The following is a 21,821-nucleotide window of genomic DNA, read 5'->3' as shown; positions in this document are numbered from 1 at the left end:
TGCTGCTGAGCCCAGGCACGAGATTCCAGAAACCAGTTTGAATTTTAGCGGAGTTTTCCTGACTTTCCCTGCAGGTTTGCGTGGACGGAGGGCGAGCCCCACGCAGGGACAACACGTTGCCGGCCACGCACCCGGCGTCAGCCCGGCAGGACGGAGCAGAGCCCTGACTCAGGGGGCAAAGGCCAGAGGGGAAGGCTTTGTGCCGTGGGGGTGTCACGGGTGACCCCACGCGAGGCCGGAGGGCAGTCCCGGCGGCTGTGCAGCGGGGGTGCCAGCGCCTAGCACGCCGCAAGCCCTCGGGGAAAGGCCAAACCAGCCGCCGTGGGGGCTGCAACGCACCCATGGCGGGAGGGGGGGGAAGCACAGCCGGGCTGTAACCGGGGAAGGCGGCCTTTAGGACCCGGGGAGCTCTGGGACGCCCTCGCCCCGCCCCCAATCCGCCTTCCAGTCCTCTCATTGGCGGGAGTGCCCGCCCTCTCCCCATGCGCCACTCCGCAGGGGGGCGAGGCGGGGTGGTGCGTCACCGTCTCGGCGCTCCCTGATTGGCCGCGGTGGCGGCGGCCGGCCCCGCCCCCGGAGTCCCACGCGAGGCGGGTCCCACCCCGCCGGTGACATTGTGCCCGCCGAGCGCGCGGGGTCGGGCCGGGCCGGGTCCTACCGCCGCCGCCTCCGTCGCCTCACGAGTGGGCTGGGGCCGCCCCGCTGCCCGCCCTCCATCCCGCCTTCCTCCTCCTCCCCGCCGGACCGGGGGGCTGCGGGGCCGCCGGTGGTTTCGGCCGGGCCGGGAGCGGAGACAGACGGTGAGTGAATTTTCCTCAGGGTCGGGTTCAAGGCGCTGCTTCCCGCCCCGGCTCCTCCGGGTGAGGGCGGGTTTGCTGCCGCCGGGGGAGGGCCGGGACCCGGCCTGCCGGCCCCGCCGCTCGCCCGCCCGCCGAGTTCCGTGGGCAGGTCCCGCAGGGAGTGAAACGTACGGGGCGGTGAGGGGCTTTGCTCCTCTACAACAACAAAAAAAAAAGCTGCTTTTCAGCTCTTAAATATGAAAGTAAAGTGGTATTGATTTTTTTCCCCCCTCCTCTTTTGGACTTGTGTTGCTCAAAACCGTGGTTTAAGGGACACAACTCCCAGAGCCGTTCTGATTAAACACGTTCAATTAACCCCGTCTGGAGAAGCGCGTGGGTTTGTACCAAAGACTGAGCCGAGCTGACAGAGGAGAAAAAATAGTTCTCCATCCCTCTGCTGTCCGTACAGCCCCCTTCGTGTTTAGAGAAGTTACAAGCAGGTTTGGTACTTGCTTTTTTTCTTTTTTCTTTTTTTTTTTTTTTTGTTCTCTTTACTTTTTTCATCCATCCACTTGCACTTGTAGTTGCTGGGGTGCAGGGCTTAGACTAGCCAAACCTATGCCTTTCATAAGCAGACACCTAAGAGTTTCATACTATTTATGTGCAGAGCCCCAGCTTCGTAACTGGTTTCTGTTTTCCTTTCCTGGCAGTCTCTGTGCGTCTTCTCTTGTGATCAGCTGGAGTGAGTCCCCTGGTCAGGGTGCCACGGGCTTTTGTAGCCTTCCTCCAAATGTGCTTATGGACTGATCCAGAGCCCCAGGAAAAACAAACAACTCTATAACCTTTATACTGTGACAGCTTCCCTTGTCTTCTCCCTCTTTCCCATGCCTTGTGACTCTTGTTTTTATTGAGCTTACCTTAGGAGCGACCCAAGATGTTTGTAACACACCCTGCACGTTTCTGGTGGTGCCCAGCTGCTCCTGTTATCTCAGCTGTGTTACTGATTGCTGCGCTGGTAATCATCTCCTTTCGGAGTAGGTGCGCACCGGGTCTGAGCTCTCGTGTACTTTCTTTTCTCGGCCCATCTCTCAAGGGGTCTGACTCCTTAGTGAGATGGGACCCTTTCTGGCACCTCTCTGTTTTCCTTGTGCTGCTTGCTGCTTCAGATCAAATCTTATCCAAAACCACTTTTTGTCTCTTTTGTGTCTTTAACCCTAACCATCTGCTCTGGTTTATCTCTGTGATAAGGCTGTATATATTCAATAAAGCAGTTGGGGAAGAGACATAGGTGGGAGTTTGCTCCGCAGCGGGAAGGTGTGGGGTGGGCACAAGATTCTCAGGACTAAAACCAGAGTGAAAGTCACACTTTAATGTGGACACTGGAGACTGTAAGCAGCTTCAGCACTGGGCAACTGAAGCATTCTATATTTTTTTTGTTCATTTTCCCCAAGTATTTGGGGATTGTTATCTGAAGTCCTTGTGCTTCAGCACATATGCGAAGCATGTCTCTTGGTAGCCTCCCATGCTGCGTTTGGAGCAGGTTCACGTAACTTGGGCGGTGAGGATGGTGTCTCGGATGTGGTTTTGGAGAGGAGATAAGGCCAGTTGAAAACTGAGGAGCTAGGCGAATGAAATTTGTGAAGGCAGACAGCTTGGGAACAGATGATAAGATGCTGCATGACACGTACTCCAAACGTGTGAAAATGAGTGTGTGGTGTGTCTGATGCGTAATATGGTCCCTCCAGCGCTGGAGGGGGTGCTGGACATGGTCCTGGGTAGGGACAAAGAGTGTGTGCATGTCTGTGTGGTACATATGTATGTGTGAATTATGATGCCATTTTTGTCCCTACAGTGGTAACCAGCTGCTCCCTAAAGCCTGCAGGAGTTCAGGTCCTTCTTAAACACCCAGAGGAGGTTTTAGGCAATGTTTACCAGGTGGGTGAGCGAAACAGGAAGGGCAGGATGTGGCCATCTGTGGAGGTGGAAGAGGATGGGCAGCGTGTTGTGAGGTGGGGAGGGAAGTGGCAGCATTACAAAAGAGGGTGTTGAGCAGTGCCTTGGCCTTGGGCGTGAGTAGGTGGAGCAGGACGGGCAGAGCTGGCCCGGGGTGTCCATGGCGGCGCCTGGGGACTGTGGAAGGGGCAGGTTTGAAGAAGCAGTGTCAGCACTTGAACAGAGGAGGAGATTTACTCCTGTCCTTTATAGACTGTAATTGAATTGCAGTGAATGTAGCTGGCATCGCTTAAAACAGTGGCTGCGGGAATGCCGGCTAGGAAGCATTTAGCTGTAACAAGCTGCCCCAAGCCCCCCGGCCTGACCTTTAACCACCATCACATCGGTCTGTCTTTGCTTATTAACTTCATATCCCCGCAGTGGCTATTAGTATCGCTCCAGCCAGTACAGGCTGCTCTGTCTTTCCCCCATCGCTCGAGCCTGGGAATGTTGCATGTCCCATAACCACTGTCTGCTTGCTGACCATTAGACTTTGCAAAGACTTTCAGTTTTATATGACAGCCTGTCAGATTGTGGTGAGGCGAATTCATTACTGTAGCACACTGGCAATCGCTCTGGTTTGCTTGTGATGCATGCACAGATGGCCAGGGTAGCCTGGGCTGCTGCAACACTCCTGTGCTGGTCCAGAACTTGCAAGCTGAGTACATGGTTTGATGCTGTGTAAGAACTGAAATTAAAAGATCAGAGATGGGTGTCATGTTCCTTCGTTCCAGAGCCAGAGGGCAATGTGCAATGCCCTGTCTTGCAGCCCCAGACCTTTCAATATCTGTCAGTGCTTTAGAGTCTAGTTGGGAATGGCTGTCCTGCATGCCCATCAGCATTAGGGGCTAATCTGTTCAGGAGGCATGAGAGGGCCTCCCATCTCCAGGGCTCTGAACTCCAGCCAGAATTGCAAATGAGCTCCTGCAAATCGAACCTGGCAGTTGCACCACAATCTCCTGCCTGGCAGGGGGGCGGCGAAGACAAAACAAAACCCCAGGTTAACTGGCCAGGCACAAAATTGAAATCCTGCCCTGACAGCAGGCGGACAGACCTGTTTGGTATGAGCGTCTGTAGCGAGGCTTCTGGTTAGCCTGACCATCACAGCAATCGGCTCTGCCAACCTCAGCGCCAGGAGCCGGCCACAGTACGCAGAGAGAGAGTGGGAGGATCTGAATATGCTTTCTGGAGTCAGCAACTGCAGTGGTTATTCTGGCATTAATTTGACATATACCACATCTCATCTTCTGAACACTCCCTGGGAAGTGGCATGTGGTTCTGCTCCTCTGTATTTTGAAGTACCAAAGGCCTTTTGCCTTTGCAGCACATTAGCAAGTTGGCTTGCTTGAAAAGGACTTTATCCTGCCCAGATGGGGCTGGGGTAGATACTGCGATCAAGTAGATTGTTTCTGTTCTGTAGCCTTTTGGAGTACAATTTGGGAGACGGCACTGCAAACTTGCTTGCCTGCTCTGCAGCCCTGCATTCATTTTGCAGAGCGACCGTGATTGATCTGGCAGAATGGGATTTATTCACTAGTAGAGCTACAGGGCAGGCAGGGAGGACAAAACCCCACAGCAGCCTCTGAAATGAATCACAGGCTCTGAAAAGATCCAGTGAGGTTAAGGCGTAGCAATGAAAAGCTATTGTCTAGAGCCTGAACTGTGGCTAAAAGCGTTATTTATCCCGATTTGGGTAGTGGTTGTAGGAGGGTGTGGTATTCCCAGGAACTGCAAAGCCAGCATGCTTAGTGGTGAGCATGAACTTTTATTTGATTGCCTCACAGGTAGCTCAAGAAGCTTTATGGAGTAATTCAGTTGCGGAGCAGCAAATCCAATACCTGATTTGCGAATAAAACTGCATATATTGCATGCAAAGTGGATTTCCTATGGGTAATTTTATTTTGGTTGGAATGCAATTGCCTGTGGCTTAGATTAGTGCAGGTCTTATAGATTGGAGGCACTGCTGCCCCTTTTACCAGTGCGTTTGCAAGACAGAACAAGAACCTCATTAATTGGCACAGCTTGGCAATACTGCTTTTGTTTTCTATGGTAAGTGGCATTCAGGAGATTCTTGTGGTGGCTTTGGGCTCAGAGTGGAGCACAGGTTTAAAGGGAGGAATGGTGGGTACTGGCGAGAATGGGATATGAAGCAGTGATGGACAGACCGAGTTTCTGAGTTCAGCTTCGCTTTAGTAAGCACGTTCAGATACGTGCCCGGACCTTCTCCAGACAATCTGATCTCCTGGAGCCTACAGGATTGGGCTTGGAAAACCTCCCAGTTTCTGTCTGAGCCAACAGAAGGAGCCTTTCACACGGTCTCTCTGCTTTCTGTCTAGGATATAGAGGCTAGACTAGGAAGTGAGAAAATGAGAAGAAACGATAAGGATATCTTCCATTCTCAAAGGCTGGGGCGGGATCAGAAATTCTGCTTTGGGGGGATGGGGTCAACTGCCTTTGCTTGCCTATTTGCAAATATGATGAAACAATGAGAGTTTGTCAGGAAGGCCAAATCCAGCTCTGTAACACAGAGATACCTGCTGATTCACGGCAGGGTTACGTTGCCTGAATTCCAGCATGCAAAATCACCGTTGCATCTTTGCTGCATTAGTCATCCTGAAGAAGACAAGAACAAATTTGGCTGACATGGTTAAACCACTAAATTCACCGGAGCTGCTGGAGGTGAACCCAATTTGTTAGAGAGCAAAGTCTGCATCCAGGCATGCAAGTGGTGTGGACAGAGTGCAGAACATGCCTGGGAGACGATGCAGTGAATGTCCTTTGCTGCCCACCTGGCAGCAGCCCAGGCTCCATGCTCAACAAGTGCAGTGCTGCACCAAATGCCAGGTGCTATTTTAATTCCTTTCATCTCAAGCACTCTTTACCAGAAGGGCGTTATTAGTATCGAGCATTTCAAGCAGCTCCAAGCTGATAGTTGTGCTAGGCAAGGACATGAAAATAATCTGAAAACATCTTTACACTTGTTCCTTCCCCTCTCCTGATTTCTGCCTCCCTCCCCCACCATCTTTTCCTGTTTTCTGTTGGTTTTTTTCCCCTTTTGAAGCTTGAGCTGTGTTTGTGAGTACGTGAATGCCTGCATGTCGTAGATTCTCCCTTCTCAAACCTTTTCATGGTCTCCAATGCCAGGAAATTGCATCTGAAACCCAGCTGTATCTGGGTTCTGCATTTGACTGTGAGCTGTCACACCGATCTTTCTCCTAAGCAGATTTGCAAGCAGCTCCTCCTTGTGAAGACAACACAGTAGGTGACTTTAGGTTTCTAGTTTGCTACTCTGTACAGTAAAAAGGGGGGAAATTGGTTCTATACCAGTAATTTTGTCCCGGGATGTGGTTGCTGGCCTAAGCACCAGGCGATGGAGTCCATGACGGCGTTGAAAGGTACAGGTATTCAGGACGAGAGAGCCAGCGCCTTACTAATGGGTAGAGAATTTATCCCACTGCTTCCAGGCAGAAGCTGAACTTTGGCTGAATTCAAAATGGCATTTCACCCCAAAGGGTTGATATTGTGAAATCGGAGAGAATAAAAATCAATCGTACGCCTGCCTCCCTGTAAAAGCAGCAATCGCTGGCTGCTCGAGGCGGGTCAGCTCTGGTTTGGAAGCAGTTGCTTTAGGTTGTAGTGCAGTCCATACGCAGAGGGCCTGTGTGGCTGACTGCTTGGGAATGAATCTCTGCTGTGGCATGTGCTGCTGCTTCTAGGTCTTCTGAGCTGAGCCAGCAGAGGACCTTACTGCTTATTTATTTACTTATTTATGGCTTTAATTAGTTCATGGTTGAGTGGGGCAAAAAGAAATGCATTCTGCTTGCTGCTTCTCTGAAAGTTTGATGGGCAAACAGAAAGTGCCAGCTTCGGTTCATGGGATTTGGGCTCTTTGTTGGTGTTTAGCCAACCTCTACGGTCCTGGGAGAACACTTAAATCCTGTAATTTTGCCCCTCTAAGCAGAAATGATTCTTGATCCCCTGAAGTCCCACTGGGGAACATCTTATTCACTCTCAAATATTGCCCTCTTGAAAGGAAGCAGCATCTCAGCTGGCGATTCCCTGCAGACAATGAGTGAAATTGGAGATTTGTAGACAGCCTTCTCATTTAAGATAGAGAGGGGAACCCCAAGCCGAGCTAAATATGGTCCATCTATCAATAGTCTTTCTGAGCTGTCCTCTCATATGCAGTTCTTCTGAGATTGAGGACTGGGGCCTGATGTGGCTTCAAAGTATCTGATTTCTAAGTGCTGCTTGGATTTTTCAAGAGGTAATAGAGTGTTTCCTGAGGTTCTCCTAAATGACCCATACCAGCTTGCTATAGCAGGACTCCGACATGGCAACCCACCAGCCTGGGCGGAACAGCTGGGGCATGGTTTGTAGGAAGCAAGACGCGCTCAGACAGGAGAACTATGGCTGTTGTTTGGGTGGGGAGTTTGGCCATCTCTGTGGTTTTGATATTTCCCATGTTCTCTTTAGCAGCTTTGTCCTGTCCAGAGAGACTGCTGGGGTGTTTTCTTCATGAGCTGAGATCCGACGGGTCTTTTCTGCTTGAGCCAACTCCTACCCTCCTTCGGGGTTGCTGTCTGCCCTGTGTGGGTGAGTGGAAGGATTTCCAAAGTGCTCTTATCTTGGTCTGCTGGAAAAGTCCTATATTTCCTATGTCTGCTGTACAAAGGCTGCAGACAGCCAGGGGAATATTGTAGCCAGCAGACAGTGTTGGATAGCTGTCAAAAAACTGATGCCCCTCTGCCCTCATCCATATGGAAGAAGGATTATCGTCTGCCTCTGCGTGCAGTAAGGTCCTTCTAAAAGGCTATGCAGTAGATATTTATTTTTTCAACAACTGCTTTTCAAAGGAAAAAAATGCAGCATGGAGAAATCCAAGAGCCACTTTGTTCAGGTCATGCCTTCTGCTATTCGCGTTGAGGCGTCTGTTCTAGTGATAGCTTCCTGCATGATGGAAGATGCAGCTGTGAGCTCCGATAACCCCCTGAGCTCTTGCAGAGCAGGTGGGAGCTTGGCAGGAGACACTGACAGGTTTCTTTGTGTAAAATATTCCTCATTCTGAGTGGTTTTGTGTGGTGGTTTTTTTTTTTTTTTTTTTCCTCTTTAGCTCAGTAGCTGGATAAGGGAAGCGAGGAATGCGGTAGGGGCCAAATTCGGCTCTGCATGCATCTGCTTCAGAGAAGTGCTTGTAAGCATGTGTCAAGGGTCCAGCCTGTTCATTGCTGTGGTCAAACATTGCTTAAATTGAAGCATACATTTGTGCACATTGTGAAAAGTGTAGAAGATCCTTTTAGTTACAGGCTTCTGAGGTTCATAAGGCTGCTAGATTTTGGAAGAAACCCATCAGATGAAATAGCTGCTGCCTGCCGTTTCTGTTCATCTGATACAGGTGGGATGATGCCAAGGTCTCTGGTAGGCTGAGAGATGCGGTGGGGTGTGTTTGTGGGGGGAAGAAGTAGCACCTGACACTCTTATAGTGGTGCCCAGCTATGGTAGAATTCAAGAAGCCCTCAAAACAAGCTGTTTGGAAGTGGCTGAAAAGAGTCAGCAAGGCTTGATGGTGAGATGGCTGCACACCAGAGTTCAGAGGCTGCTTCAGTTTCAGTTTACTGGTCTGTCTAGCCCAGGTGATCTGTCACTAGTGATGTCCAGTGTCATAACCGGGCTCTAGGAGAGGCCAAGTAAAGGGGCTGTGGCTGTGGCCTCTTTAGCTTTCAAGCTTGCAGCTGTACTGGGGACCATCTGGTGCCTGTATTGGGACAAGGTGATGTAAAGAGCCGCCCTAATGGGGGCTGGACTGGAACCTGCCAACTTATTCCCTGGATGCTCTTCAATACCCACTGGATAGAAATATTATTTTGTTACCCAGTGCCTTGGGCAAGATGTTTGATGTTGGAAGCCTGAGGTATATATAAAGTGGCCCTGCTGCAGCCTTTATGTATACATTTTTCATTTCTAAATGTCCTGCTCCTTCCATTCTCCATGCTCATTCCATGAGTAGTGGCTTTTCTAATCATAGTGTCAGAAAAAATTTTGCTGCCTTCCTGCAATCTTTTTGTTTCCATAGCTGTCCTGTATAAATTGCTTAATTTTCTGTGCATAAGCAAATCAGAGGTTAACACTGAATAGCTGACCTGAGCTGCAAGCAAAGCAAGCAGTAGCAATGGCAGGGTGGTTTCTGAGGTTGTAGGAATAGAACCTAAATCAATAGCTTTTAGCAGACTCATAAATGTTTCATTTGTATTCCTTGCTTTGGCATTACAGAGCTTTGACACGTGAATCCATATAACCTCCTAAATTAGTGTTGTCCCTGCGCTGCGTGTAGATATTGAAAACCATTTCCCTCAGATGCACTGCAAAGTGCTGTTCCATAATGGCATTTTCCTTCCTGTTTTGGAGCCTTGATTCCGCGTAGTCTCTGATCGCAAGTGAAACAAGCTTGGCGGCCTCAACGCCAGGCTGCAGGGATTTTCGTAATGGACATGCAACGTGAATATTGCTGCCTGGCTCGGAGGCCAAGTAGGGGTTGTGGCTGCTTGGGGAAGCTATCATTTCTGCAGAGAAGCACAGAGAGACCTTTTCCCTGGACTGCGACACAGCCCTGAGGAACGAGTGAGGCCTCGGGAACACCAACCTCAATAATTCACAGCAGGGGATGGGGAAGGAGGGACGTGCCCACAACTGTTTGTCGAATCTGGACTGTTTTGGAGGCGCTGGAGAAGCTGGGGGTAGGAAGAGCGTGAGTCAGGCAGCTTATCTGGCCATCTGCCTCCACTGGAGGTCATCCACCCGTGGAGCGTGGGAGGGTTGTGTGGCTCCCAGTCTCCGCTAGGTCAGGGCTATGACCTGCATCCCCTCTCTCGGCATGTCATGGTTTCCCCTGGGAACCCCGAGTGCCGGGGTGACAGCGGTGAGCCCAGCCTAGCTGGGGAGGACAGGGCTGATCTGTAGACCTTGTACTTGCAGGGGAGAAAGACCCTTGAGGAACCTCGGGCTGCAAAGAGCAAGTTAAAAAACCCAACCAAACAACAAAAAGAAGTCAACCAAAACCCCTTCCCCAATGACATCTGCGTGGCTAATTGCTGATTGCTAAACAATTAGGTGGCTGGAGCGGGATACTGTGGGATTTCAGCCCTGCAAAACAAAACTGTGGTGTTTTTGGGAAGAGGGGGTAGAAAAGGGATAGAAAAATAGTGCTGGGTGAGAGAGAAGACGTAGTAGAGCCGGACAGTGTTTCTCAAGCAAGCCCTGTGCTTCAGAAATGCTCCTGTGCATCCAAACAGGGTCCTCCCTGCCCCAAGTGCTAAAACACTCCTGAGACAGTTCAGACCCCCCCAAGATCTGTGACTTGCCCCCATCTGTGGCCCATTTAGTGGGCTGCCTGCCTGCAAATTCCACCTGTAGCCAGGGAGAGTCTCTTTTGCTGAAAAATCAGTGTCATGTAGTGTAGTGCCTGCGATGGCTTTGCTGTGTCTGCTGTCAGAGGGGCCTGTAGCGGAGGCACAGCAGGCTGACCCCATTTTTCTTTCTTTTTGGGCTCATTTTTCAAACCTCAGGACAGTCGTGCTACCAGCTTCCGTACCGACTTTCTACTGTAAGAGAGGACTGCATGCATATCTGTCTGCCTGCTTCAGTTACATGGGGGACAAAATAGAGCTGGCTAAAATAGTTTGGAGCAAATGACTTGGATTTTATCATCTACGTTATATTAATTTGATTGGTCTAAAGGGTTTTCTTCCACAGGTAAGGATAGGTATCAGGTAGCACTTAAATGAAATATTAGCTAATAAAAGTCTTGTGTTTCCTTCTGCTTGTCTGTTAAAAAGCATAATTTAGCTGTCCCTTTTGTCTTATTCTATGATGTGAATCTGTCCTGCAAAATGTTTTAGTCATATGAAGTATCTGGTGAGTTTTACTAACAAAAGCTACAAAGAAAGGGTTTGGTAAAATTTGTTCAGAACTTCTGGCTCGTGCTTGTAGCTAAATATTCCATAAATAAAACCTGTAGCAATTGCCTTTCCTAAAACCTGCAATAATCTTCATGAAAATCAGAAGCCAAACTTGATTTCTGCTGAGCCAAGAACAGCCCAATGCCCTTTATCCTGGATAGACTCTCTTAATGCTGTTTTCTAAGGAAAGATAATTCTCCTGCGGTTTGCCAGTACCCTCTAGGGGCTGTTGAGACAATTTAACATCAAGTTTGGGGTTTGATTGCTTCATTTTGTTGCTCCATTGCTAAAACCAAAGTGTGGAATTTCCCCCTTTACCCGGCTCTGCCTTCCCACCCTGCTCAGCCTGAGTTAAATTTTGGGAGGATGCGAGGGTGCAGGAGGCACAGGCTCTGCAAGCCAGGATGCAGGAGCACCCTTTTGGGATGTAGGACACCTTTTTTTTGGGTGTCAGCTGGTACCTCACATTTGAGGTCCATTGACGGCGTACCAAGGTTGGATAGCAAATGCATATATTCTCTGTGCCTTAGATCAGTAAGGACAAGAGAAAAATGGTTTTTCTGTTTGTTTCTCTGCAGGCAAGAGCCCTGTCATCATGTCAGTCAGCGTCCACGAGAACCGTAAATCCCGGACTAGCACTGGCTCCATGAACATCTTGCTTTTCCACAAAGCTTCCCACCCAGACTGCGTCTTGTCCCATCTGAACACCCTGCGGAAGCACTGCATGTTCACTGATGTCACCCTTTGGGCAGGAAACAGGTCATTCCCATGTCATCGGGCAGTGCTGGCTGCCTCCAGCAGATACTTTGAAGCCATGTTTAGCAACGGCCTCCGGGAGAGCCTGGATGATGAGGTGAACTTCCATGACAGCCTCCACCCAGAGGTGCTGGAGCTACTGCTGGACTTTGCTTATTCCTCTCGAATTATCATCAATGAGGAGAATGCTGAGTCCCTCCTGGAGGCTGGAGACATGCTGCAGTTCCATGACGTCCGAGACGCGGCAGCTGAGTTCCTGGAGAAGAACCTTTACCCTTCCAACTGCCTGGGCATGATGCTGCTCTCAGATGCTCATCAGTGCCGGCGGCTCTATGAGCTCTCCTGGAGGATGTGCCTGGTCAACTTTGAGACTGTTCACAAGAGTGAGGACTTCAACAACCTTTCCAAGGACACTCTGCTGGACCTCATCTCCAGTGATGAATTGGAAATCGAGGATGAAGAAAAGGTCTTTAAAGCTGTCATCCAGTGGGTGAAATACAATCTGGATGAGCGGAAGGCATATCTCCCAGAACTTCTGAGGAATGTTCGTCTGGCCTTGCTCCCTTCTGAATGCCTCAAGGAAGCCTTGGCTTGTGAGGACTTGATCATGGTGGATGAAAGGAACAAGCTTGTCTTGGATGAAGCTATTCAGTGCAAGAAGAAGATCCTCCAGAACGATGGGGTGGTCACCAGTCCCTGTGCCAGGCCTCGCAAAGCTGGGCACACCTTGCTGATCCTGGGAGGACAGACTTTCATGTGTGATAAGATATACCAAGTGGATCACAAAGCAAAGGAAATTATCCCCAAAGCAGACCTGCCGAGTCCACGGAAGGAGTTTAGTGCTTGTGCCATCGGCTGCAAAGTATATATCACTGGAGGCAGGGGGTCAGAGAACGGGGTCTCAAAAGACGTATGGGTGTACGACACTGTTCATGAAGAATGGTCAAAAGCTGCCCCAATGTTAATAGCTCGGTTTGGGCATGGCTCGGCTGAATTGGAAAACTGCCTGTATGTCGTTGGTGGACACACTGCTGTAGCTGGAGTCTTTCCTGCGTCTCCTTCTGTTTCTTTGAAGCAAGTAGAGAAGTACGATCCCATATCCAACAAATGGACAATGGTGGCTCCTTTGAGAGATGGAGTGAGCAATGCTGCGGTGGTGAGTGCCAGGCTCAAGCTTTTTGTCTTTGGCGGGACCAGCATTCACCGAGACATGGTGTCTAAAGTCCAGTGCTATGATCCAGCTGAGAATCGGTGGATGATCAAAGCCGAATGCCCACAGCCCTGGCGCTACACGGCAGCTGCTGTCCTGGGCAGCCAGATTTTCATCATGGGAGGAGACACCGAGTTCACGGCAGCATCTGCCTATCGCTTTGACTGCGAAACGGACCAGTGGACGCGCATTGGGGACATGACAGCCAAGCGTATGTCATGCCACGCTTTGGCCTCGGGGAATAAACTCTATGTGGTGGGGGGTTACTTTGGGACTCAGAGGTGCAAAACGCTGGACTGCTATGACCCTACGTCAGACACGTGGAACTGTATCACAACGGTGCCTTACTCACTCATCCCCACAGCTTTTGTCAGCACCTGGAAGCACTTGCCATCATGATGAGGGTCAGGGCTTGGGGGCTTGTATCCAGGAGGTCAGTAAGGTAAGGGTCTCCTCCTCTGACACTGAAACTTGCTTTCCCGGCTCAGTTGTGTCTCCATGCACTGTGCTGAAGCCATGGGTTCCAGGTTGCTCATGTTTTATGAGAAGGGTGCGTTTAAAGGTGGGATGCAGCACCAGAAAAAAGTAGTCAGCTGTGCCATGTCTTAAGTCTAGCTAGCTCCAAGGCTTCAGTTGTTTCCAGATGGTCCATTCAGTATCTTAAGAAATACACCTACATAGATGGTTGCAAGCAGGCCACACACAACTCCTCTCCCTCTGCTCTGAGCTAGCTGGATGTGTGGGTGGGTATGGGAGGGCAGATGCGTCCACGCCTGTTCTTAGGGTTGTCACCACAGAATACATCCTGTCCCCATGCAGTTGAGGGGATTATGGTTTCTAGAAATGCTTGCCTATGGGTCCTGGGAGATACCAGGGTGGCAAGTGTTTTGGAAAAAGCCTCAGTAGTTGAATATTTCTGCTGGGTATCAGGGTGATTTATTTGCAGCTGATGAATATGTAGGCAAGCAACCCTTGGGATGCAGGAAAATCCTGGATCTCTTTTTATGCTCTGTATTTACATTTCAGTGGGTAGCAGAAGCTTAGAAGCCATGGTGCATTTGATGGTCCTAGTGTTTATTTAACATCCAAACTGTTGCTTGTTAAATCAGAACTTCTGAGACTTCTGTGTGAGACCTGAGTGGGAGGGAAGGGGTTTTGTAACCAGAAGAAGAATGTGTTTATCGGTGTTTTTGGGGTGTGAGAATAAGATAGTTGGTGGAAACTCATGATGTCCTGTCTCATTCTGGTGCTCCAGTTCTTGCTTGCTCAGAGAAGGTGCTATTGCAATGTCAGTGGGCCAGGGCTGTTGGTTCCTCTTCTCCCCTCCAAAATGGGATGCTTTGTTGCCATTCTGATTACCAGCTTTGCTCCACAAAGCTTTGCATGTCTCCACCAATCTGTGCTGAGGTGCAGCTGGCCAGGCAAAGGCCAAAAACTCTTTTCCCCTTGCATTGTGAAAGCAGATACTGATACAGGCAACACCTGGATAGCATCATCTTCCCAGGAAGTCCATACCACCTCTGCTAGCTCAGTCTGCAGGTTTCAAAGTGCTGGCAACACACACAACCCTGCTTTGGTGGTTGGAGACTACCTCCCAGCTAGCTGAAGGAACTGGGAAACCCTCGTGTATGGGGGTGGGATTGACAAGCATCACTTATGGTTTTATTTGGAAGGTGGGGACTGTGGGGAGGGAAATTCTTCCATAGACTCATCAAAATCCACTTCACTTAATACAGGGAAGAAAGAATGCTGCCCAAACCCTCTAACACCCTCTCACTTCCCTGCTTTCCACTCGGTGTGGTTGGTGCGCCTGGGAATTGCCCAGTGGGTGAGATTACTGGCATCTCCCAGTGATCATCTCTTTTGATGCCAGCTGGGAGCCGAGGAGGAGCTCCTGGCACCTCTGCTGGGCATTTGCCCAACATGACCACCTGCTTTTCTCAGGTGGGGAAAAAAAAAAAAAGCATCCAGAGCATTATGCTGGCCTTTGATTTGTGAAACACCTGGTTTTAACATGGGTTGGACCAGAGTGAGGGCAGGGCAAGAGTGGAAAGGGTTAAAATGAGATCTCTGAGAGCTTTCCCAGCACTGGAAGATAATGGCCTTTCCAAATTCTCCTCAGGCGTTGCCTAGCATCTGTCACAGTGGCTCAGTAATCTAATTAACTATTAAATATTGCAGCAAAGAGTGTGAGGACTCCATCATTTTCAACTCAGGTCAACGGGGCCTCCCTTTAAGAGTCATCCTAGAGCTGAAAATTAATTTTCTCTGGTAGCAGATGTGTCTGAATATTAAAGCTTAACACCAGCCACACTGCTGGGAATAGAAATAGGGAATATTTTGAGGTGGGAGTTGATTCTTCAGCTATGGAATAAAAAGCAGTCTCTGAACACACAGAGATGTTATTTTCCTCTCCTGCCTTTTCCCCCTGTACTGTATTTGGGTTGTTCAGACCTAATAAACAGCTTTGTGGGGGTTATATAGGTATTTTTTTCCCCCTGTAATCTAGACTCTGGCACAAGCACAAGAAAACTAGGAGCTGTAATATGCCAACCTGCAAATAAAACTGGTGAAAAGTCACTGTGTGAGGGTTTTATGTGCTTTTTTGGCTTCACTTCCACAAAGTATTTAAAATATACATGAGTTCTTGCCAGACAGAATGTCTCCTCACTTCATTTTTCTAGAGATTTTTTTTTTTTTCTAAAAAGTTATTGTTATGGCCTCAGCCACTGTGACAGCTCCTTTAATAAAGCACCAAGACTGGTGAGTGAAGGCCAGACCCAAATGTGTTGCCTGTGCCCCACCAGCCATGTCCCACACCCTTGCCTTGGTTGGGCTGTCCCAAAACTGGGCTCAGGAACAGGGGAAACTGGCTATATGGTCCTACGACTACCCTGTTGTCCTACAGGAGGTTTGGCCAAGGGGTCTTCTGACCTGCAGCTCCTACCGTGTGAGGTCTTGGCTGCAATAGCTGTTTTGGTCCCTTGGGACCAAAGGGGCACCCAGAAGGTGGGTTGGCCAGCACGTGCCTGGGTGCTGGTGTTTTCTGGGAATGCTAATCCTATGGGAACCCCCTGCAGTTGGAGGTGGCTCAGAAGGGACCATTCACGGTGTCCTCGGAGCGGAGCAAGCTGGGCTGGCGAGGAAAGGTCTGGGCAATCGCACGGTAGGAAATAATACTTTGTACTCACAAAAAACTCAGCCTTCTTGCCTATAACCTGGTGAGGTTGCATTCATACCAGCCGTGAAACCCAAATAATAGGTCCTTGAAAAATGTTGATCATAAAACACCAAGCCTGCTTTTCATTCAAAGCATAAAGCTGATCAGCTGGAAATGTTTCCTCGAGAGCATGGCCTTCACCCTTCCCAGCTGGAGCCGGGGCACCTTTCGGCAGAGGTCCCAGCGCCCCTGCCAAGGATGCTGTGTGACATTAATTTAGTGCTTATTGCTGGCAGTTAATTCCAGGGATCAAGCGTGATTAGCAATATGAAACATGAAAGCCCTGTCTCCTCCCACCCATGGCAGTGGAGCCACGAGGAGGTGAATTGTTACAAAAGGGAAATAAAATACTGAGCACTTGGCTAATAAAGCCTCTCTGTGTTTATAATAACAAGCAAAGCCCAGCCTGGAGCTCAGGGGGATGGTGCTGGGTGGTCTGTTGGGGTCCTGTGCAGTGACAATTGATGGGGACAACTCCACACCTCCCAGGAGGTGACTTCAGGCGGTAGTAGGAACAGGTTCTCCAAGCTGCCTGTCTCCGAATTAAAAGTGGCTTCTCCAAACTAACTACCTGCGCGACGTTCTCATTTTTGTGTGGCAGAACAACAGATGGGTTTGGGCCAGAGAGAGAAGCCTTCAGCTAGGGGTTGGGATGGTCACTGGGGACAAGGGAGCTGCAGGTTGCATGGTCCAGCCGCGGAAGATGAGATGGAGAAGGAAATCGCTGCATCCCTCTTCCCTGGCTTCTAAGTCGCAAATGCTCCCCTGGGATGGAGATGTCAGAGCTCCTGTCTTAAAACAAATGGGGATGAGCCAAATCCCGTAGCAGCTGGGAGCCGGGCGTTCCCTTCCCAGTCCCGTTCAGCTCCTGCAGGACCCTCCTCACCATCTGGGCTGTAGGGAGCACAGACTGGTGGCTAGGCACCGCGCAGGCACTTATTCCTGGGGCTCACCCGAAAGCTCAGAGCCCGTTTTGCGGCTCCCAGCGGAGCCCTTTGGTGGGTTTGGCTCCTGCGAAGGCTGCGGGGTGTCACCGGCAGCTGCTGCCTGCCCTTGGGTGGGCACTGCGCAGCTGAGGCTGCAGGTTTGGAGGCAGCTCTGGCACCTCAAAGCTGAACTTTGGCCCCGAAGCTCCTGCAAGGATTTCGGCAGCGTGCCAGGCTGATAGTCTGTATTCTGATAGAGCGGTCACACTCAACATCGGCTCTGTTCAACGACTTTTCCTGATTATTTAATTACAGCTTAGCTGACAAACCTTTTGCAGAGATGGCTTTGCTGCTGCCTGGTTTGGCTTCCCTTCCACGTGGTGCAGCGCTTGGTCAGCTTTTATCTTGTGAGAAGCTGTGGGGTTTTTGTTGCCCTGCTCCCAGCTGGACATCACCCTGTGCGAAAGCCCCAGATGCCTGCAAACAGCAGCCTAAAAAAAACAAACCCCAAAACCTCAGGATAATCTCCCAGCTCCTAAACGCCGCAGCTCACCTGCCTGCTGCCGGGTTGGTTGCGTGCAACCTGTTACAGCCTCGCTGGTCTTGCCAGAACAAAGTCACAGCTGGTTTCTCTCGGTGGCTTCTGGGGAAAACCCATTTGCATGTGTCTAATAGCGAGGCCGGCTAAACAGGGACGGCAATTTTTGCCTCTGCTGCGCTTTCCAAGCAGCTGGTTGTCTCTGAAGCCAGTTTATCAGGCAGCGTTGGAAGGGAGTGGCTGGCCTGGGGAGGAAAGTCGATGAAAATCAGGCTTTTCCTAACCCTGGGCAGATGGAAACATGTGCAGTCTGAGCCTGGCCCCAGACTGGATTAATCAACCCCTTGGAAACGTCAGTCGTACGGATGGTTTTGGAGGAACCTGTGGAAAAAGAGAAAAAGGGTCTTTTTGTTTCATCTGTTCCTGTTCTTGGGCCCTCCTCCCCACCTTATAAAAAAAAGTTAAAAGCTCCATTTCCCTCAACGTTTCATTCCCTTGTCATGTCCACAGAGATTTCCTGGCCGGCTCTGCCGGGCTCCTCAGTGCTCTGAGCCCTCCCCAGCTGAACACCCACTCTCTCCCCTCTCCTGCAAAAGCAAAAAAAAAAAATCCCAAATCAATCAACTGCTTTCCACCTCCACCCATCCCTGGGGTCTGGGCAGGGGGTTACCCCAGTAGCTGCCACTGTGCAACCCCGTTTCTGGTGCTCCCCTGTGTGGGCTGAGCCCAGAATCGCGGCTGTTAATGAGCTTTCTCTTTCCCTCCCCAGGTGCCGGAGTCACATCCATGTCCCCTGTCTCGCTGCTGGAGCCAACACAGCGACCGCGTCCCCACCTGTCCTCCGGCACAGGACTCCGAGGAGCCTTTCGCATCCCTTCCCGGCGTCAGGAGCAGGAGGCACAGCTGGCACCGTGCCGGGGGGGCACCAAGGGCCACCCAGCCTCACCACTGGCCGCAGCCGCCGCACAGGGAGCCAGGAATGCAGCCGGCTGCCAGGCCGGGGCTGGGTACGGGGGGCGAGGGGACGGCTCGTGGGTGCTGGTGGCCCGACGGGACTGGGGAGATGGAGGGTGTGCACCAGGCTGCATCCCTCGTCAAGCACGGCGTGGGGAGCCGGTAGGTGCTTTTTGTTACACAGCTGGGGGGGTTAAGACATATTAATTTTTTCTTTTTTGAAGGCAGTGAACTTGCCATTGGCAGTGGCTGCTGTTTGGGTGACTTGGAAGTGTTTTTTAAAGGGAAAAGGGGCTGGGGCAGCCCAGCAGAGAGCACCCGTCTCTCCACAGCCTCTGGCTGCTCCATGGAGGCGATGGCTGTCGAAACATTAAAGCGTGGGAGCTCGGGGCGGCTGCCAGCAGCGCCGGGTACTGTGGCAAAACAGGGCAGGTGCCTTTTGTTTTGCACTTTGGGCCTTTTTATTATTTTCTTTTTTATTTCCCCCTTTTCTCTCTGCAGCCAGTTGCGATTTGGTCTTCCCAGCTGCTGGGAAGAGCACGGCGGCTCTGTTAGCGTGCCAAGGCACCGGCCCTGCTGCCGAGATATTCACCAGATAAACCCCGCTGCGTGCTCAGAGCCGGTCTTCTGAGTTTCCCCGCCGAGCAGCGCGTGGGTGAGGGCGTAATTAGCAAACGAGCAGAAACAGAGAAGTGCAGCGGGGCAAAGCTCGCGCCTTGGGAGGGGGCATCGTGCCTCTAGTGAGGCCTTGGAGGGACGGCAGGCGGGATGGGGGAGCATCGCGGGGTGGGCTGGGGAGGGATCCCCCTCCGTCCCGCTGCGCCGCACGTCCTGGCTTCACCTCGGGGAGATGGGAGCATTTTTCCTGGTTGGGCTGTCGCTGCCCCAGGTTATCCACACATAGCTGGCTGTAATTTGGTTTATTCGTGCCGTCAACCCGAGTCGCTTCTCATTCCCACTGCGGAGGAAGGCACGTGGATTTTTGCTGTCGATAGAGGAATGCAGCTCCTGGCCAGCCTCTTCCAGGGTTGGCCAGGGCCGAAGGCTGGTCCTGCAGCGCCCCAGCATCCCGCTTCCCTCCGCAGCAGAGCTGGTCCTGCAGATGCTCCGGGCTTGCCTTTCGCCCCTGGATTAGGTGAAGCTGAAGCCTGGCCAGCTGGATGATGCAATGCGATGAAAAGCCTTGACATGGCTTCAAACAACAAAGCTCTTTTTGGAGCAGTGAGCGCCCGTTGCTGCCGGGAAGAACACACGTCGTGCACAGCCGGGCTGCCATGCTCTGAATGACGTTTATTTACATTTTCTAAGGTTGGTTGTTGTTTTTTTTTCCTCCAGCTGCCTGCAAACTTTAATAAAAATGATGATCTGGGAAACCGTTTGTGTGTTTTTCACAGGAGTCTTCATTCTTAAGCAAGTTAGATTTAGGTCTAATAACAGGGCCGAGGAATAATAACAGGGTTGGCACCCGGCGGTTCACAAACAGCCTCCTAAGCAACCAGCCCGGCTGTAATTATTATTGCTTCAGCACCTGGGAAACTGAGGCACAATGTCAAGTGTCTTGTCCAAGGTTAGTGGTAGACCTGGGACTAGAAGTCCAGGGCTCCTCGCGTCCTGAGGACATCACATGTCTCCTTCCCCACAGCTGCTCTCACTCCCCCTGACCGTGATGTGATTTTAGGAGAACTTGCAAGTCTGTAACTCTGATATCTGCCAAATAGGTCGAGCAGGCCCAACCCAGACACAGCCGTACTCCTGCAGGGAAAGCCAGTCATTTCTACGGAAGACAAGAAGAATTTATACTTCTGTTTTCCTTATTTGCCTTCGCTTGGCTGCTGCGGCTCCCAAGAAAGGGGCCCATTGACAGGTGAGATGGGTTTTCCAGCTGGGGCTCCTGGTCACGCTTCTCCTCGTGTGCATCCCTCCCCATCCCAGAGGAGCAGGGGTCGGATCCAGCCCGGCTCTGGGGAGGCTCTGGGGTCTCCCCCGCTACGAGACCAGCAGCTCCGGCTTTGCTCAGGACCGGCAGTGCAAGAGCATCGCTCAGAGCAGCTCCTGGTACTCGCAAGCAATGCACGACAACCTCGCAAGTACATGTTCGCCTCCTCTTACTAGCAGGAGCGGGTGGGCTTGGGAAGCAAAGCTTCCTAGGGGTGTTATGCACGGTCTCAAAAGGGATTTAGAGCCTGAATTTCTGAGCCGTAAAGGAAACTGGGAACATTTCTCCTTGCCCTCAGGAGCTGGGCGGGCAGCAGCATTAGCTGATGTGAGCTGGGCAGTGTCTGGGTAAGGCTCCATAGAAAAAGCTCATTAAAGACCCCTTTGGGAAATCATTTCAGGGTAGAAATTACTGTTTGATGAGCAGGAGAGGGGAAAAAGAGAGGGAGTGTGTGAATGAAATCCCTTTCAGTTTTGTTGATTCAGGTTTTATACAGGACTCTGGGACTTTAAATACCAGCATGGGAGGCTTTGCGACAGGCCGGCTTTGATATGAGCCGTGCAAAGACCTGCTCTTTTGTATTTATTCTGGAGCTCGCCTGAAAGACAATTCAAAAGCAATCGGCAGCTGCTGTGACAGCAGCAACCTGTTGCTATGGAATTAAATGCGATGCAAAAACACAAAGGTTTCTTGGTTAGCAGCAACAAAGTAAAAGGGGAGCGGGAGATGGAAACGGATGCAACAGTCAGAATAAAGCAACAGCCAGAGTGGGGCTGGGTTCAACTGGGAGGTACGGGGGAAGAAATGTAAACGTGATTTGTTTTGTTTTTTTTTAAAAGAGCTTTTTCGCCATCTCAGCAGGTCAAGCTCAGCTTTGTCTGGGAATGAGCGCTTTGGGAAAGGGTCTCGTCTGGTGGCGTTACAGGGGTTGTATGTTCCCAAGCTCCTGGGAAACACGCCCGCGGGCTGGGGCCAGCCCTCCCTGTAGGGTGTCCCAAGCTCAGGCATCTGTCCCGGGAGGTGGCCAGGACCCCGGCACCGAGGTGCCCTGGAGCTGCAGGGTCTTGCATGGATCCAGCCCACGCTCAGCCCCAGGCACGGCAGCTGCCGGCAGACCCAGGCCACCAAAGGGGGGCTTGTCCCACACCTCCTGCCTTGTTTTGTGGGGGCCTGGCCCCACAGGAGAGCTTGGACGGGACACAACTCCTTCCAGCCCAGCCTCTGGCCTGGTCTGGAGCTTGTCCATGGGCTCTCTCCACCTTGGTTTCCCACTCTCCAAGAAGCGTTTGGGAGGGGAGAGGTGCTCGGAGACGGGACGGGAGCTAGCGGGACCAGACCTCTCCCAGACACAGGTCTCGGGACTGATGTGCTGAACGGCCCCAGATGGAGAAGTCTGGTACTCCTATGTCTTACTTAAATGAAACCCATAGTGCCGCGTTGGTTTTTAAATACGCATTTTCCCAGCCTGACCTCAGCTGCCCTTGAAATAATACTACTGTGCGGTGAAACCCTACGGGGAATTATCATCTGAGCTCGCTCTCCCTTTGTCACTGGC

General features: G+C 51.1%; 1 protein-coding gene across 7 annotated transcripts; it reads left to right on the top strand.

The window, feature by feature from the left end:
- Window positions 1–589: 589 nt before the first annotated feature.
- Window positions 590–19,701, top strand: KLHL25 (kelch like family member 25). Of its 7 annotated transcripts, none has more exons than XM_074601271.1 (4): window positions 598–800; window positions 7,251–7,367; window positions 11,305–13,134; window positions 18,146–19,701. In XM_074601271.1, exon 3 carries the CDS (start codon window positions 11,322–11,324, stop codon window positions 13,089–13,091), a length of 1,770 nt encoding a protein of 589 aa, XP_074457372.1. In that variant the 5' UTR covers window positions 598–800; window positions 7,251–7,367; window positions 11,305–11,321; the 3' UTR covers window positions 13,092–13,134; window positions 18,146–19,701. The 7 variants fall into 7 exon arrangements, with proteins under 7 accessions (XP_074457375.1, XP_074457372.1, XP_074457370.1 ...); XM_074601269.1 differs by having other exon boundaries at window positions 7,248–7,367; XM_074601272.1 differs by lacking the exon at window positions 598–800 and adding an exon at window positions 2,642–2,714 and having other exon boundaries at window positions 7,248–7,367.
- Window positions 19,702–21,821: the final 2,120 nt, after the last annotated feature.

This window comes from Larus michahellis, chromosome 9 (genome assembly GCF_964199755.1).
Source record: "Larus michahellis chromosome 9, bLarMic1.1, whole genome shotgun sequence".
Taxonomy (NCBI): domain Eukaryota; kingdom Metazoa; phylum Chordata; class Aves; order Charadriiformes; family Laridae; genus Larus; species Larus michahellis.
This window is presented reverse-complemented; position numbering and strand designations above follow the sequence as displayed.